Below are 18486 nucleotides of genomic sequence, written 5' to 3'. Positions count from 1 at the left end.
TCTAAGGAAAAAAAAAAAAGGTCATGAAGAACCTAGTGACAAGACGGGAATAAAGACACAGACCTACTAGAGAATGGACTTGAGGATATGGGGAGGGGGAGGGGTGAGATGTGACAGGGTGAGAGAGTGTCATGGACATATATACACTACCAAATGTAAATAGATAGCTAGTGGGAAGCAGCCGCATAGCACAGGGAGATCAGCTCGGTGCTTTGTGACCACCTAGAGGGGTGGGATAGGGAGGGTGGGAGGGAGGGAGATGCAAGAGGGAAGAGATATGGAAACATATGTATATGTATAACTGATTCACTTTGTTATAAAGCAGAAACTAACACACCGTTGTAAAGCAATTATACTTCAATAAAGATGTTTAAAAAAAAAAATGGGAGTCAGAGAATGCTGCAGAGAAATTAGCAGCTAATCAGTAGGAAAACTAGTGAAAAGAACATGTAATTATTCTGTTTGGTAATGTTTTAGAATGTAACAGTGAAAATCTACTAATATTCAGTAAAAGAGTCAAACTTTCAGCATGCACGAACTGAAAAATATTTCATATATATAATAGTTTGAAATTATGTCTGTTCACCATAAAAACTGAAATTACAACTCTGGCCCCACAACATTAATTTTGCAAACTGGGTTTTGGTTTTCTGTCCATTAAAAGCTCAGGCCAATGATTCCTATACTTTAAATTAACCACAGTATAGTTTACCGTGTATATATGTCATTTTTAGATATCACTTCAGTGAGATTCACAATCAGTTCCTGGCTTGATATTCATTCCACACTACAAAGAATATACAAATCAGTCTGTGACACCCTTAGTATTTCTTCCCTAGGGACAGATTAAAGCCACTAATTTCTAGGAGCCTGTAAATTATACTATTATGACTATGAGTCCAACCAGAAATTGAGGCATGAACAATTCACTGAGAAAAGAATGCAAAATGGCCTAATGCCTTTAACAAGGAAACTCAGTAGATTTTCCTGGTAGGTAAAAAAGCAACTCAGAGAGGAAAAGTTGAAGAAAAGAGGTGGCTCTGACAGCTGCTTTTTAAAAGACCTGAGATTGGTAGATAAGCGATCATCATTTAATTATTCATTTACTCAACCAACATTTGTTGAGTGTTTATTAGGCACAGGCACCACACTAAGCTCCAGAGCCCATGGCAATAGCTCCTCTTCCCCCCTCCCCATCCAGAGCTTACAAGTCTTACAGAAAATAAATGAGAATAATGACAAATGATGCTAAAGGCTCTGAGCAGGAAGACCTAATGTAGTCTAGAATGTCAGGAAAGGCTTCAGGGAGAGAGGAATAGACACTAAGACCTGAAGGATGAATGAGAGTTGGTCAGAAAAAGAAGAGGAGGGAGAGCTGGCAAGCAGGAGAAGAGCCCACTCCTATAAGAAGCCCAAGACCGCAGGTGAAGGAAAGTATGGAAGAAAGATGTAAAGACGCTCAGCATGTGAGTGCTGTTATAGGGAGAAAATATTGTGAGCTGAGGCTGGAGTGGAGGTGCGCAAAGTATTATATATTTAGGCAGAGGTGAAGGAAGAATTGCCCAGCTAAATAACAGATAACATTTCTCAAACCCTTACTATGGTCAGGTTCTCTATGGTGCACGCTTTCTGCACAAATAACCACATTTATGCCACATATCGATCCTATGAGATAGGGGTCATTTTTATTCCTATTTAATATAAATTGCTCAAGGTCACACAGCTAAGTTATGACAGAGCCAGATTCAAATTCAGATCTTTGGGGCCCATAGTCTGTGTTTTTAAGCACACCACAGGGCAGATCAAAAAGGGCGACCAGCATTATACCTCAATCAAAACTCTGTACCACTAACGTTTGGACCTAGTTAAAATATCCACCAGAAAAACCCAAAACTTTATTTGATTTTTATTTACCATATAGATTCTCACTGTGGTATTGGCAGTTGGAAAATACAAAGGGAGTTTTCTGAGCTGAAAACCAGACAGTTAACTGAGGCAAAGTCTTGTTTGTTTTTCTTTGGGGACCCTCAAGACCTAGTACACAGGACATACTAGTTGCTTAACAACAGTCCTACTTTACTATATAGAAGGTTGTGTCTACTTAGATGTCAGTTTGGTGAAATGCTTGAAAAAGTAACACTAGGATATATCTACAGAGACAAACCAAACATTTCAATAAATTCACTTGAACAAAAACAAACCAATTTGAAAAAACAAACCAATAGAATCTTTCTTTTTTTTTCAAAGAATGAATTCAATCAAGTTGGAATTTAGGTTCTAATCTTTAGGACTGAAGCAAAGTAGTTTATGTCAGTTTATTTCACTCACAAAATTTTTTGCACTACTAGTAATTTGTTAAAAACCTGAAAAGAAAAATATAATCAATGCTTTTATTAAGAGAGAGTGGTTCTGAATGGCATATTGCAGTTGAAATTTCCAGAGTATCATCAATTTTCCTAGAAAAGATTAAGAATGACTCCTGACTTATTTTAATGACTCCATACTATGGCACTTAATTGCTTCTCAAAGGTATTTTGAAATGCATGTAATCAAGTTTTACTTCTATTAATCAACTATTTTAAACTGTTATTAATTACACTTATACTTTAACTGTGACTTTAATGAAGTTCAGTTGGTTCCTCTTTCCCTCACTTCTGTGATTTTGCCATTGTTCTTATAAAATGTATTTAATTTAGCAGTTAATTATCATTTTTCTTAAAAATGGTGACAATGTATATAAAAATGCATTAAATAACTGAGATAAACAGTTATATAAACATAAATGTAGTACAGTTATATTAACATAAAAAATCATATAACATTATACCTGAAATGTAATTTTTTACAAATTATTTTAGCAACCTATTTGTCATATTGTTATTTTATATCAAAGGATAAAGAAAGAAGACTATATCATAATTCTATAGATGAATTCATAATTCATCTATAATTCTATAATGCAGTCATTTAACAATAGAGTTTTCTAATCAATCTCGGTATATAAATATGCTTTTGTTGATTTAAATTATTTGCCTTAAAATTCTTATCTTGGGATTATCCAAAACATTTAATTTGATAAACAGCCATATATATTTCTATAATGCATTTAACTTATATACATAAACTTTTTTTTAGTTTCTTAAACTATAGATCTAAGTATACTTTGTCTTAAAGGAAAGAAACTGAAAATGTATTGTTTTCAATTTCTACATATATGCATTTAGTCTTCCCTGAAAACTAGCACAAAGAAAAAGAAATAAATGATCTGGATTAAGAATATTTATAGGAGGGACTTCCCGGGTCCAGTGGTTAAGACTTCGTCTTCCAATGCAGGGGGTGTGGGTTTGATCCCTGGTTGGGGAGCTAAGCTCCCACATGCCTTGCGGCCAAAAAACCAGAACATAAAACAGAAACAATATTGTAACAAATTCAATAAAGACTTTAAAAATGGTCCACATCAAAAAAAATCTTAAAAAAAAAAAAAAGAATATTTATGGGACTGCTTGCCGATAGGTGGTTTTCTAGTGATTTAAACTACTCACTATTTTCTAGTGATTTAAACTACTCATATCTACTCAAGTAGATATGTTAGACTGGTTTGTGAATGTTCTGATGCCTTTTTCTTTCTTTCTTTCTTTATTAATAATAATTTTGATTTTTAAACCACCTTGTTCCTCTATCTTTAAGATTCAAAAGCAGGCTTTATATCCCAGCAGAGAAAGAAATCCACTGACATCTAGGCTGAAGATGACTAGGAACACTGTGTACAACTTGTATTAGATAATTATTAAATTCAACAGTATTCAAATCACCAAACAGTAAAGTTGCAATTGTATTTTTAGATGGTGGTATAAGAGAATTCTCTTTCTGAGCATGTACTACTTTATTTCTCCATGCTACTCTCTTCAAGCCAGACAATGGCAATGACTTTAAATTAGATAAAATCTTGACAGCACTCTAGTCTGACACATTAAAGAGGACCATGATTAGGAAAATATTCCCTAAACAAATGGAAAGAAATTCCATTACCTTCAAACTTCATAAAATTCTAACACTTTTATCCCGTAAGCATAAACTAACAACAAACTTACAAGTTACAAATATTTATTCTTGAGATCTTTTTCAAGGCATCCCATAAAATGGTGAATAGGAGAGGAATTTGAAATAATCTACCTTTACATGGCAATAAGAGGAGTAGGAAAATCTTTCCACAAAGTAATTCTGAGCCTAGAGCAATTTAGCATAAAGCACACTTAAACAATTAGGCAAACAACTTTTAAACTCTTTGTAGATGAATGACGCTTTGTGTAAATTGTACAATTGCTGATCATTTTGCTTTTCACCAACATATTGCATTACTTGAATTTTTTTAATAATAAAAACAATGCAATTTAAAGCCATTGCTCTTGGCTCCATGATTCGTATGTAATTTCCATACCATTATTTTTTGGGTGAACTTTAACTATATCTCTAAAAACACTATGAATGTAAAAAGTGTACAGAGAGTACTGAGTGATCAGAGCCTAAGAGTAAGATTTTTGAGGGATTCCATGTTGAAGATGTGGAAGGAAAACACTCATCTATGAAAGGATCTAGGAATTCAAATTGAAGATAAAACAATGATTCTTCCTAGAAACAAAATAAATCATTAAGAATGGGTTTATTATATCACTTAATGTAAAATATTCAGAAAAGGTAAAGCATTTCTAGGTGGAATTTAATAGTCAATTATAAAATTGCTTTATCTTTTAATAATAGTCTAGTTCTTTTTTTTAACATCTTTACTTCCTAGTGTTAAAAGAAACAAAGAAACAAACCAAACACTGAAACTTATCTGATTTGCCCTGCCACTAATAACTCCAAAAGTATTTGCACTGTCTTCTTATTAATGTAAGTCAAGAATAAAGACATTAACAGATGAACACTAAAATGCATTCACTAAACTAGTCTAATAAGGAACTAGATGACTCAACTTTCATTGGTTTCCCATTGCCTCTCATCTCACACATGTGAATATAAACAATAATCTTTACTTAATACTGTATACTGAGCTCATTGTAAAATAAACGTTAACTTTCATAGTATTCATAAGGAAAAAAATGAAGTACTAGTTTGAAAATTCATATAAGAAAGTTATTAAAAGAAGTTTTTTTTTAATAATTCCCTGGGTATTAAGGCACTGTGGGTCACTTGGACACCCTCACTTAGAAGACTAAGTTAAAACTGCTTCTACTTGAAATGGGGTGAAATTCTAGAGGCTACAGCCACCTGCACTAAAAGTATTGAAGCAATTTCGCCATTTGGTGGCAAGAAACCTCATTAGCAACCTGGGTTCACGGGTGAAAGCCATGGTGTACACTTAAAAGGAAACAAGTTGCTCATGCTGACCAGGAGGCATAACAGCAGCACCTGGGCAACAAGTTTTTATCCCAGTGGATGCGAAGATCCCAAGAAAAGCCCACTGCAGAGACACCAGATGGTAGCGACACAGGGGAACACTGCTGAGAACAAATTCCAAGAGGAAAGGTCAGGAGTTATATACAGAGGGAAAAGAGTATTCTTGGCTACAGACAGCCCCTGAGAATGAAAAAATATCCACAATACTTTAGTTGTCTTATTTTGTCTTTGATAGGCAAAAAGAATCTAAATAAGTAAGGGTGCTGTGCTTGATCCTGTAACCCAAAACATTATCTCTTTTGAATTGCTTGTCTTGTTTCAATTTACTTGCTCTCTTCAGCATTTGCTGTTCTGTCAGGTATGAATGTAGCTGAACCACTACACTTGAAACATAAGAAGTCATGTTCCCAGATAATCAAGGAATCTAGAGCGCTAGAAGACCCCAGAGACCTTACAGATGAGGAAACAGAGGCCCTAAGCAGTTAAATGAATTGAAAATATCCAAGACTAGTAGATTATGAATTCAAGGCACTAGTATTAATATTACAGCATTAATTTAATAGTATATGTTACACTGAATATAAAACATACATAATACCATACCTTACATGGAAATCATGTAGTAGTGAAAATCATATCATAAATGCACATAACTAAGCATTCAATGAATAAGTAAGGATATTTCGTATAGATTATCACAGAAATAAACGTTCATACAGGTGATTTTCTCATTTGAGAATTGAACGATTCCATTTGTCAAAATTCTAGATTTCAGTTCATTTCTATCTAGGTGTAAAATAAGACGCTTCCTAACATTTATAGGCCCTTGGCGTTGGAAAGAATCTCAAGAGCCCCCCAACCCCCTTTTGTATTTGACTTTGAGTTTGGAAAGCAGCAACAATGCACCATGGCTCTTCCTACAATTTTATTCCCTGGGCCAGTAAGGGATGCTGCAGCTCACATCGAAAGAAAAAACACATGAGAAAATGAGTGAATCCCCAGAGGTTCCTCTACTAAGGACCCACTCTATAAAATGAGTCCTGAGAGACATTCCCAGTCTTAGGTTTCATTGGAACCAGGCAGGAAGAAGTTTAGGGCAAGTAGCAGTCTGCACCTGCTTCTCAACACACCAGACCCCAAGTATCCATTGTCAAGACCTTGCTTTATCTACTTTATATTCAACTACCACTAGCATAACCTTGCCCCTTCTCCCCCCATGCCACTACTCCACCTGACACTTGCATGGATGGACGGATGGACGGATGGATATGTGCATAAGTACATAAAATTTTCTTCCTTGGTTCCACTATAACTCATAGGATTTATTCAAATATCAGGGTAAAGTCTTAATCTCCTTCTCTGGAGAAATAATGTCATTATTTTTCTTGTTAAACTTCCTAAACATCTGTAGCTGGCTAGTTTCTAATCATAATAAATCCCAAAAGATATCATAATTTGGGTAGCATAACTCCATATCTGGGACTCAAAGAAAAATATCCAGTCATGATTTCACTGGGAAAATGTAGCATCTTCTAAATGTGACCTTCTACATTAGTTACCCCTGTGTGTGCCTATCAAAACTGGAGTTGATGCTTCAAAAGTTTAAAAAAAGAGAGAGCTGGACTTTAGATTTGAAAGTGTAGTTTAAGGAAGATCTATGATATACTTGCAAATGAAATGCAGTTCTGTGTTAAAGTGAGGCATGACTTATTTTACAGCCAAAGAAAAGATAGAGCATTAAATGCACCATTCATTTTTGTTGATGAAAATGCACCCAGGGCCTGTGGGTATACAAACTGTAACAGAAGTCATTTCAACAGTTACCTTCCAGTTTCACTCTCACCTAGCAGGGGAGGTGTGTTTCAATTAGAAGATTCTTGCCAGTACTTCCTTATACTTTCTAGGCAGCTCTTTGAAAATTAGTGCGTTTGCAGATAGGTAAGAAGGAAACCTCATTACCCGCCCTCAGAGAGCTGAGAAATAAAATGTGTGTACTACTCACGGCTCTGCCTGGAGGCTCCTGTCCTCAGCCACATAGTTAGAAGGAATATAGCCCTGCAGCTGCTGGCCGGAGCCGTCTGCCCTTTTCTCCAAGTGCCTGGCGAGCCACCAACCCTCGTGGGACGTGTCCAAGACTTGGAGCTTGTCGCCCGCGCGGAAGCTCAGGTCCTCTGCAGTCCGAGCCTGGTAATCAAACAGAGCCACAAAGTACTGGCCCTGGCTTCTCTCGGGCTCCGGACACGGCGGCCGGGGAGGATCGGGGGGGCAGACAGTCCATGGGTTCTGAATCACCACCGACTTGTCTGCTTCCCGAGACAAGCAGGGGAGACAGGGCTCCAGGTACGTCCGGAGCCTCAGGCAGATGTTACCCATGGCGCCCCCGTGGGCAGTGGGGGAGAGGGGCTTCTCCCTCTCCCCTTACTCTCTGCAGATACACTTTCTCTTCCTCCACCTGGAAACTTTGAAATCAGCACCAGTCCTCCAGGTTTGGGGAGCGTGTACCAAGCCCTGGTTCACAGCAGTCCGGCGGACCTGCTTGGAGAGACTCACCGGCTTGCTCTCTGTGGCCGTAGCTGCTGCCCCAGAGCAAAACCGGGTGGGAGCTGGGCAGCTGCTCGGTGGGAGAGTGACTTTTCTTCTTGTCTGCTTAGGAATCCCACCACAAAAATAAATTTGAGAGGGCTTTATTTAGACAAACGTCTGAGAACAGAAAAGAGTCCCCTTGCCTCTTGTCCCAAGAAAAAGTTACCAAGCGAAAGAGGTGAACTCCAGGTAAGATCTCCACCTCTTACCTTTGCCAGCAGCTCTCTCCCACGTCAGGTCTGTCTCTGTGGTTTGACCAGTCCTGACCCCCACTGCTCTTTCTTTTATGCCAGTGAATAACCAACCGGCCCAGGCTACTGCCTTTAACATCCTGAGCTGGGAACAGACTGTAATAATTTCTTCTTACTTCCTGGTTCTTTTGTGTCTGTGATCTAAATGGGATTCCCAGCCTCTCTACCTCTCCCTTCTCCCACACCCAAGAGAGACTAGCGCCCTCACCAGGGAGCCAAACTCTTAAAAGCAGCTGTCAAAATCCATGCTCCTGGACAGACGGGCTAGCCCAGGGAGCATTTTGTCCTGCTATGCTACCAGCACAGAAATTAAAGGCAGAGATATTTTTCTTCCATAAGGACGAGTAGGATAGTTTTGCCACCACTAAGGGAAGTAAAATGGAAAATTGAAGTGTTTAGGTATTTGTTACTGGACAAAGGGCAATTGGGAAAGAGTCATTGAGTTCCTACCTTTTTTTTTAATCACTGTGAATAGATTTTAATAGCCTCAAAATACATTTACAGTCTGGAAAAATACAAGAGCAGCTGACTAAAATGGTGAGAAACAGAAACACTGCATTTTCCCACAAAGACATGTAATTTCCCATCCTTCAGAAACACACACACACACACACACACACACACACACACGCACAGACTAGGTGACCAGCGGAGAGAAAGAGTAGGAGGGCTGCATGTGAGCTGCTGTGGAAGCTCCTTCTATTCAACTTTGACTCCAGGTCTGCACTAGTTCTTGCTAACTTCGTTGGCAGGAGCTCAGGAACTAATGAAGCCGACATCAGGGCAGCCATCGCGATAGGCAGTGAGTTTTGCTCTACTTCCCCTAGTTCAGGGCAGCTGTCTCACAAATGGGTGCCCTGGATCCCAGGAACACCTAGGCAGTAAGTTTAGATGGGTCAACACAAGACCATTTTCACTAGTAGAGTACACTGCAGACTTGTTCATGATGTGTCACTTCTTTTTGTATAAGGCCTTTATTACAAAGTTGCTCTCTTAAGAACAATTTCTCTAAATGTTGCTGGAGCCTTGAACCTGGTTAACCTAACCCCAGTACAAACTCAAAATTCCTGTTCTTTGTCAAATAGCAAGGCATTTTTAGTAATCAGAATAACTGAACTCAAGAAAAAGAAAAAAAAAAAAAGAAAAGAAAGACAACCAGAGGACCGTGGCCTTAGCCCCTCCTGCTATTTCCTTGTACTAAAATCAGGCATTCATGGCAGACAGATCATTTGGTTAAAACAAGATCTCATTTTCTAGGTTTCTCCAATTGTCTTCAGAGTCAGAGTAGAAAGTACTAATTTGGCAGGAAGAGAAAAGCCAAAAGCCAAGCCAGGTTTGTTTGTTTATTTGTGATATGGGACCAAAAATATAATTCCAATATAAAACAGAAGAGAAAATAATGATTATATAATATTGAGAAGCCATAAGAATATTTGGTTCCAAACACAATATTAATTGTAAAAAGTGTAGGATCCTATTAATGCCCCTAAACAGAGGCATAGATGCTAAAGTCCTTCCAGAGATATCTACATGATCTAGAATATGAAATAAGATTTGGAAGCAACTAGAGAGATGTATTCAAAACCAATTTGTAAGTGGAGTTTAAGACTTAAGAAATTTGAAGTTTCTAAATTCAAATATGCCTCCATTATGGTTATGACAAGGCATTCCAGAAAAAGACAGAGTGGCAGACCTGCACAGCACAGTCACTGAGCTAGTGAATGAAACTGAAAAAAGAAACCAGCCATCCAAAGACATCAGGTAAGCAATGGCCTGAGAAACCTGAGGCAAGGGGTGGGGAGAGAAAAGGTTTCCTTGTGTCGATAGCACCAGAATTCTACAGTCACCCAAGCTTGAAGCCTTGCAGTCATCTTTTACTCTTTCCCTGGTTTCTTTGAGCTAATCAATCACTAAATTCCACTTGTATGTCTTTCCATTTATTCTACACTTTTTTTTATTCCTTCTGAATGACAGCTGGGTGTTGGACAAAACAAATATTCTTCCCTAGATTATTCCAGAGGGCTCATAACTAATCCCCTTTACTCCAGCTTATCTAGTATTTCTGACTCATCTTGCACACCACTCCCAGAGCAGTTTTTATAATAGCAACAATGCCAGAGGTGATATGAGTACTAGTAAAAGTAGCTATCAGTTTTGAGGGCTTTCTATGTGCCAGGCACTGTGCTAAGAATGTTACAAATGATACATCATTTAACTCTGAGAAAATAAAAAACAACAATACCTGTGGGGAAGGTAGTATTTTTTTAAATTTTAGTGAAGAAGAAACTGAAGCAGAGAGGTTAAGTAACTTGCCCAAGGTCACACAGCCCCCACGTGGCTGAACCATGAGTAACACCCTGGTCTCAATCTGACTCCAGAGTCTGAGATTTTAACTCCTGTGTTTCAATGACTCTAAAAAAAAGGCTAATATTCTTCTGTGTAAAATCCTTCAGGGATCTCCAACATGTTTGGAATAGAACCTGCTGTCTTTATCAGGACACACAAGGCTCTGGTAACTTCTCGAACCTCACGGCCCTTTACTCCTACATATACACACTGTGATGCAGGCTCACCAAGCCACCAGCCGCCCCTGAAGCCCAAGGCCCTCTTTCCTGCTGCACCTTTGCTCCTTTCTCTACCTGCTCCCCTGGTGACTTCCTTGTGATTTTTCCAGGCAGGTTCAAGTAGCACCTTCTCTGCCATAATAGATTAGGGGCCTCTACTCTGTGTGCCCCTAAAACCTGGCACACACACTTCTACTTGGTCTCCTATTAAATTCCACTTGATGCCCTTACTTGTTTGCTTTCCCCAGGAGAATAAAATTTCCTTCTTGGAATCTTCAGTGCCTTGTACAATGTCCAGTATGTAAGCAGTAAATACTCAATAAGTATTTGTTGAAGGAGGGAAGGATGGAAGGAAGGAAGGAAGGAAGGAAGGGGAAGGAAGGGAAGGGAAGGAGCCACTGGGGTAAGATAAACACATATACAAGTATTCACGAATGAGAGCAAAGAGTGTGAAAAGAGCTGGGACCACAAAGGATAGTGACTTTCTGTCTATTGCCTCTAAGTCCCCTTTTTTCCACGCATTGTTTCCCAAATGTTAGATTCCTTTGCCAGCCTCCTGCCTACAGCCACTCTCCTTCCCATCCTTACCGCACACTGCCACCACATTAATCTTCTTAAATCACTCTCCTGCACAGTAACCTTCAACAGATCCTCATTGCCTGGAAGATACGGCTTGGAATTCAAGACGAAAGAATTTGTACTTTATCCCATCTTTATCAGATGTACCCTTTCAACATCCTCCTTCCATTACTGCCTTATGTTAACCCTCCCACTCAGCCAAATAGGTTTACTGTGTCTCCAATAGGTCTTGTTCATTCCCACCTCTGATCCTGTCTCCTTTGCCATGCTTTTTCTTGGTATTCCTTCCCCTCCCAACAGACTTCTGCCTGCATTTTGAGGCCTGAATAAAAATCCCATACCTCCTTTAGAACCTCCTTGTCCATTTCTGCCAAAATGACTTTTCTCTTCCTTGAGTTTTACTAGCTCCTGCAACCCCACATCCAACATACACACAGCGTTAAATGAATTTAGCCATGCTCCTGTATCTGATTTGCTGAGCACTGCAACAGAAAAAATCCCACAGCTACTCAGTTTTATACCAGGACAAATTAATGATCTCCAACTCCTGCTAAGCCCTTTGCTCTGCTCAACATTCTTTTACATGCCGGTCCACTTAGATGCGCGTCTCCTCATTTTCTAGTAGCACTCTTCCAAATCGTCCACCATTCTTCTTAGACTCTCTGCAGATATCCTTTTTCTCTAATGATGAACTTGTCACAGAAATTCCAAATCTGTTCAATATTAACCGATTCAATGTCCTTTTCTTGCATCAAAAAATATATCTACATCGGCAAATCCTTGCACTTTCTTTCTCCCTGAGACAAAAACATCTACTTGCCTATCCAATGTCCAGTTTGTTCTTCCTACTAACAGAACCTTACTTTTATAGAAGTGAAAGGCTGCAGACTTCTTACAACTAGAAGTGGCCAAGAAGAAAGTAAGCAGAAGTCATTGGGTGGGGGTTTCAGGAAAGTCCCTTAAAAAAGGTAGACTCTCCTGGAGGATCTACTCTCTTTCCCTTCCCTCTCTTCTTTTTCCTCTTGCCTGAAACTCAGTTGAGATGGCTGGACCTCCAGCAGACACCTTAATTATTAGAAGCCAACATGGACTCAATAATGAAAAAAAAAAAAAAGCCAAATTAACCTCAGTTTTCTTTTGTCATAGGAATTGCTATTATAAAGGGAAAAGTTTTCACTGACAGCAGCACTTAGGGAATATCAAAGCCAAATGCTGTTCATCATTAGTTGAAACAAGCTAGAACTGCTGAAGGATATGAACTAACGTTGCACGTTAGATCCTTACTGTTCGTAACTGAAGTATTTTTCCTGACCAATGACAATGGACTACTCTAAACATCAGCCAACATGGGACTCATTCTGTCCTATCCAAAGGGTATGTTTTCAATACTTAAAGAGTATAACCAGGAAACTCCATTTCTAACGCTTCAGAAACCCATGACATTTCCCCTCAGTGAACTATGCAGTGGATTTCTTTACTGATATGAGTTCTCTTGCTTGCAAGTAAATCAGTTCAGCTTGGAAGACAAAATTTTCAAAATCTTTAATTAAAAAAATGGTAAAACCTCTTTAAAGCTCTTTGCTTCTTTCTTTGGCACTATCAAAGACATGAAACAGGCATAGGATGTCTAGATTTCAGCATGATACTGAAAAAAATATTCTAGAGATATCTATAAAGGGATAAAGAACTTGCTTTCTTTCTATTATTTTTTATTTTTATTTTTTATTTTGGGCCACACCGCACGTCATGCAGAATCTTAGTTCCCCAACCAGGGATCAAACCTGTGCCCACTGCAGTGGAAGCACAGTTAACCACTGGACCACCAGGGAAGTCCCACTTACTTTCAAAAAGGACTGAATAGTCTCATGTATACAATCTCCTAGAAGCAGCTGATAAGCCTTTTCTAAAATGGAAATAAGTAAACATGTTTCACCCAGGTGGTTTGTCCTTGCCTGTTAAACAAATACTTCATTAATCAAGGTTCTCATCTATCTAGCAGCAAAATTATTTTAGTAATCTTGAGGACTCTCTCTAGTCTGTTAAAGACCATCACAATTCCCCCAAATGATAGAAAATGGAAACACCTAGAAGTCTGTTTGTTTGTTTGTTTGTTTGTTTTCCTTAAGCCCTTCTGATATTTTGACAAACCTGCGATAGAAAACTTGTGGCTGGGTAGACAGAGCATGAGCATATATAGTATTAAAGTATGATTCTTAGGGTTAATCTTTTAAGTTTCTTGGCTAATTCCAAACTCCATGTGCAAAATAAGATTAGCAGAGCCATGACTCTGCTGGGGTTTAACTCCTCTCAAAAGATTAATCCTTACTCAATATTGCTATGGAAAAGACTTTTCTAATGTATGTGAGATAACAGGAAAGTTAGATAGAATCACAACTGGCTGAAGAAATGAACCCAAATAGCATAGCTTGTTAATCGATGTCGTTTGAGTGGAGGTCTCTGGTGCACTGTCTCAAGGAGGCAGCATGGCTTGGGGGTGAGAATTCCTGTTCCCTTGGCACTCTTTGGCTCTGTGGTCTTGGATAAATTATTGACCGCCTAGCCTCAGTTTCTTCATCTGTAAAATGCTGACAATTCCTAGACACTAACATTTACCTTGTAGAGTTATAAGAATTAAATGAGAAAATGCATTAAAATATTTAGCCCACAGTCCAGGACATGGTAGCTGCCCAATAAATATTAGCCGTTATTATGAAAATATGTAACTGGGCCACCCCTGGGGTACCTGTGCCCTCTCCTTGTACTACTAAAAACAGTTGTAGGAAATTATCTCATTCCCAGCTCACTCCCACTTCAAACAAAAGCAAAATGCAGGCAACATATCCAATTCCAAAAGCACTGCTACATACATAACTAAAACTATGGATCTGTGAGGATGTGAAGGAGACAGTTACACTGCAAGGGAAAACATCCTTTTAAAACCTCTTTTAAAATCTCTGGTTTTCCCCAGAAATTCTCTCCATATGACTGCTATCCCACCCATCATTTCTTAGTTCTCACCCTCCGCAGCTGTATCCTTCTCCCCATCTCTCATCATCCTTTCATTCGCATATTTCTTTCAGGAAAATATCAACTTATAAGTTTGTATGAACTAAAATTAAAATTACAGGACTTCCCTGGTGGCACAGTGGTTGAGAATCCGCCTGCCAATGCAGGGGACATGGGTTTGATCCCTGGTCTGGGAAGATCCCACGTGCCACGGAGCAGCTAAGCCCCTTCGCCTCAACTACTGAACCTGAGTTCTAGAGCCCGCGAGCCACAACAACTGAGCCCACGCGCCACAACTACTGAAGCCTGCACGCTCTAGGGCCCACGTGTCACAACTACTGAGCCCGCGTGCTGCCACTACTGAAGCCTGCACGCCTAGAGCCTGTGCTCCACAAGAGAAGCCACCGCAATGAGAGGGCTGTGCACTGCAATGAAGAGTAGCCCCTGCTCACCACAACTAGAGAAAGCCCGCGTGCAGCAGTGAAGACCCAACACAGCCAAAAATAATAATAATAATAAATAAAATAAAATAAAATTACACCTGCATCGCCCCCCTGTAGATCAACTAAAGTATGTCTCAATCTTATATTTTATGTTAAGATTTGGCATTAAAAGATTCCAAAATACCAACATTTATTATAAAATTTTAAATGATAAAATAATGTTATAGAACACTAGAATGCTTCTGTTCAGTCTATTATGTCCTAGCCCCATGGATGGGGTGGAGGAGTCTCTTTCTTGCTCTTGCTTTCAGCATGGAAGGACCTCTGAAAAGTCTGAGAATAGGTCTGTATGAGCCATGTAAGTTAACAGCGGCATTAGTAAATAGATTGTGTGTTTGTGTGTGTGCACGTATGCACGCACGCACCCCAATTTCTCTGTTAATGAGATAGGCTGGAACATATAGAAGAGAAATCTATCCCAGATAGGCATGTGGGAAAAGAGGGCAGTTAGAAATAAGAAATGACATCTAAACTGAGACTTGAAGAAAGAATATGAGTTACCCAAGTGAAAAGGGGAGTGAAAGAAAGTGCCCCAGGTAGAGGGAAAGCAAGTGTAAAGATCCGGAGGAAACACAAGAGCTGGTGTCTTTTGAGAACTAAAGGCCACCCTCACCTGACATTTCCAGGAGGTCTTATCCAGGTACAGAGCAGACTCAACTCTGCCTAATTTGTCACATCAAACAAGAAAGGATTCAGGCTGGGAGACCTGCAGATGGTTAAGGGAAACTAGCTGGGGCTTTGGGCTACCTTCTCTCTCTCTCACCTTCGACACAAAGCAGAGCTGAGCAGGCATCAACATTCACAAACCTGATCTAGCCCAGCTGCTCATCAAACTTGAATGTGCTTGTGAACCATCTGAGGACCGTGTAAAAACGTAAACTCTGATTCCGTAGATCTGGGGTGAGGCCTGGGAGTCTGCATTTCCAACGAAGTCCCAGAGGATGCCCATGCTGCTGATTTCTAGACCACAGTTTGTGTAGCAGAATTTAGTGACAAATCACAGCTTGCTTCTCTGAGTGGGACATCAGCAAATGCTCAGCTGACAATCATTTACCTTTGAAAGTAATGCTATTGTCTAGTCTCTTTTTATCCTGAAAGAGATTTTAAAGACCATTTAGTCCAATTACCTCATTTTAGAATGAAGGAAATAGCTCAGAAATGAGGAAGTAACTTGCTTCAGGTCACTGAGCTACTATATTGATGATAAAGGGATGAATACCCAGCACTCCTGCCCGGGAGGATCCTTCCTCTCCACCACATGGCAGTCCTCTTCAAGAAGTCCAGTCAAAAGAGGATTCCATATAATCTGTGGTTGTCATAGTTGGGGGAAAGAGGACTCAAGGAGTAGAAGATGAAAAGGACCAAGGATCATTTTGATGTGACCCTATCCAAGATCCCAGAAGAGGATTATGTGAGCTTTGGGGTACGACTCCAATCTCCTGATTTTCAGTCTGGACAGCTTATTTTGTATCCTTCTAATTATGATGTCCATGAATCATGTAACCTGAACCCAGGCTTCCCTTTCTTATAATGCTGCATTTATGATACAATAAATCCCAGTAGCAATTTTTTTAGCATTCTTAGTATTTTTTAGTATTTGCAAAATTCCAAGAGTATTTACAAAATCCTAACCCAAGGGGTAAAAAGAATATTGCCATGCGTCTAATAGGCATTCTCCAATTGAAAGAGATTGTAATAGATTTATTTCTGTTAGTCATTAGCAACAATAACAAATGTACTGGTTCTTACTTATACATACATGATTTTATATAAAATCAAAGAAAAAAATTATTATACAAAACTTCCCAGATTTAGAATTTTCCAATGTCCACGTCAAGTAATTGGGCAGAGCTTCAAGAATTTCCTGTTCAGCTAGGCCTTTTTTTGTGTCTCAATAAATAAGTAGTATATTTGGCATTCTTTATTTTGATATTGAACTATTCCTAAGTAACCACATTCAGGTTTCCACTGCTCATATAAATGGTTATTGTCTAATTGTCTCATGTTTTTAAGCATTTCTTTTCATTTGTTCCTTGATTTAAAAGAAAAACCAATCTTATTATCTTCATAAATTCCTACTATTTAAAGTCAAGGTTAAAAAAATATTTTGGTTGACTTCAGATAAATACCTCTAATAAATTTTCAAAAATAATAAAAGACTTTAGATGGTTAGATTTTTTTCAAGCTCTTGGAATTTTAATAACTAAGCTCGTAATAATGATGTTTTAGCAATATTTATATTGAAACTCTCTTGTTAAACCGTGTAATATGTAGAGGTTTGTATGGCACAATAATTTACAGACTTGTACGTGGTGTAATTGCTGTCCTGGACCTTGAAAAATGGTTGATCATCTTGGAAATGTAACCAAGTCTCAGAGGATTAATGCTCCTTGGAGAATCATCAAGGTAAATATGTTCAACATATTATAAAAGCCTATTAGAAGGTAGTTTGCATTTCCTCAATTGAATTTAAACCATAAGTAACATCTTGACCCCCATGTACAGAGTGATATACGCATTTGTTTCACGTTAGCATGAAAAGCCTATAATCTGTGTGCTATGCTCATCTTCAGAAAGGAGTTTTCATTACAGTATGGTTGACTGTACACATTTTTACATCTCCTCAGTTAAGAGAAATTACAGAATATCAAAACTTAAAAGAGTACATATAAATTGAGTTACAAATCCATGTTACAAGCCTAGCTCCAAATGTATAGAATGTGACAAACCTCCCTCTTATCCCCTTCACTCTGGCCTCCAGCAGAGGGTCTGTCTCCAGCCACTGGAGGTCATCTGCTAAAGCTCCATTGCCCAGTTAGTGTTCGATGCAATCAGAATTTTGTTCAATTACAAAAATACTCATCTGCTAGCTTATCAGAAGCAATTGTGTGTAACACTCACACTTTAGAAGATTAAACCCTATGTTACTAATGGACTGGTTGAAGGAAGTACACTCTAGTGACTGCTATAAAACTGTGGCTTGCCTATTGGCAATTATTTATTTCAGTCATCCTCAGGGCTTATCTCCTTTGCTTCACTGAGTCAACAAATATTTACTGAGCTCCTATCATGTGTCAGGCACTGGGCTAGTGCTTGGGGTTATAACATTAAGTTAAAAAAAAGCATAGTCTGTCCTGTGTAAACCAAAAATGTGACCAGATCAATACTGTCAGTATAAAGGGAGATACAGATTTAAATAAGGAATAAGTTTGTTTGGAAGTAATGTCTCCCTCTTTGACTTCCACAAGAACTTTCCTCTTTTATAATATATTCAGTACATAATCATTGAAACATCACCTACTGGGTATCAGGCATGGTGGTACTTGCTCTTGAGAATATAGACATGAAAAGAGATACAGCCCATATCCTATATAGAATTTATAATCTAGTGGAGGAGACAGCATTACACAAATAGTTATAGAAATAATTAATCACCATTTGCTAAGGACTATGAAGCAGAAGTACCAAGTGCTATTAAGAAGACTGTTGTACTCTATTATATACCAGTCTTTAGATCTATACTTGTTTCATCTTTGTATCTTCCACAGAGCTTGGCAAAGTAGACGGAAAAAGTTGACACTTAAGTATTTGTTGAGTGACTGA

General features: G+C 38.7%; 1 protein-coding gene across 1 annotated transcript in view; it reads right to left on the bottom strand.

Annotated features, from left to right (window-relative positions):
* The window catches only part of FRK (fyn related Src family tyrosine kinase), a 99539-nt gene extending 91769 nt beyond the window's left edge, over positions 1 to 7770 (bottom strand). The window contains exon 1 of the mRNA XM_061207247.1: positions 7400 to 7770. Within this exon, the coding sequence (XP_061063230.1) occupies positions 7400 to 7770 (371 nt within the window). The remainder of the gene's footprint in view (positions 1 to 7399) is intronic.
* Between the last annotated feature and the right edge of the window lie 10716 nt (positions 7771 to 18486).

Source organism: Eubalaena glacialis, chromosome 12 (genome assembly GCF_028564815.1).
Source record: "Eubalaena glacialis isolate mEubGla1 chromosome 12, mEubGla1.1.hap2.+ XY, whole genome shotgun sequence".
NCBI lineage: Eukaryota > Metazoa > Chordata > Mammalia > Artiodactyla > Balaenidae > Eubalaena > Eubalaena glacialis.
Note: the sequence above shows the minus strand (reverse complement) of the source record. Positions and strands in the feature narration are given on the sequence as shown.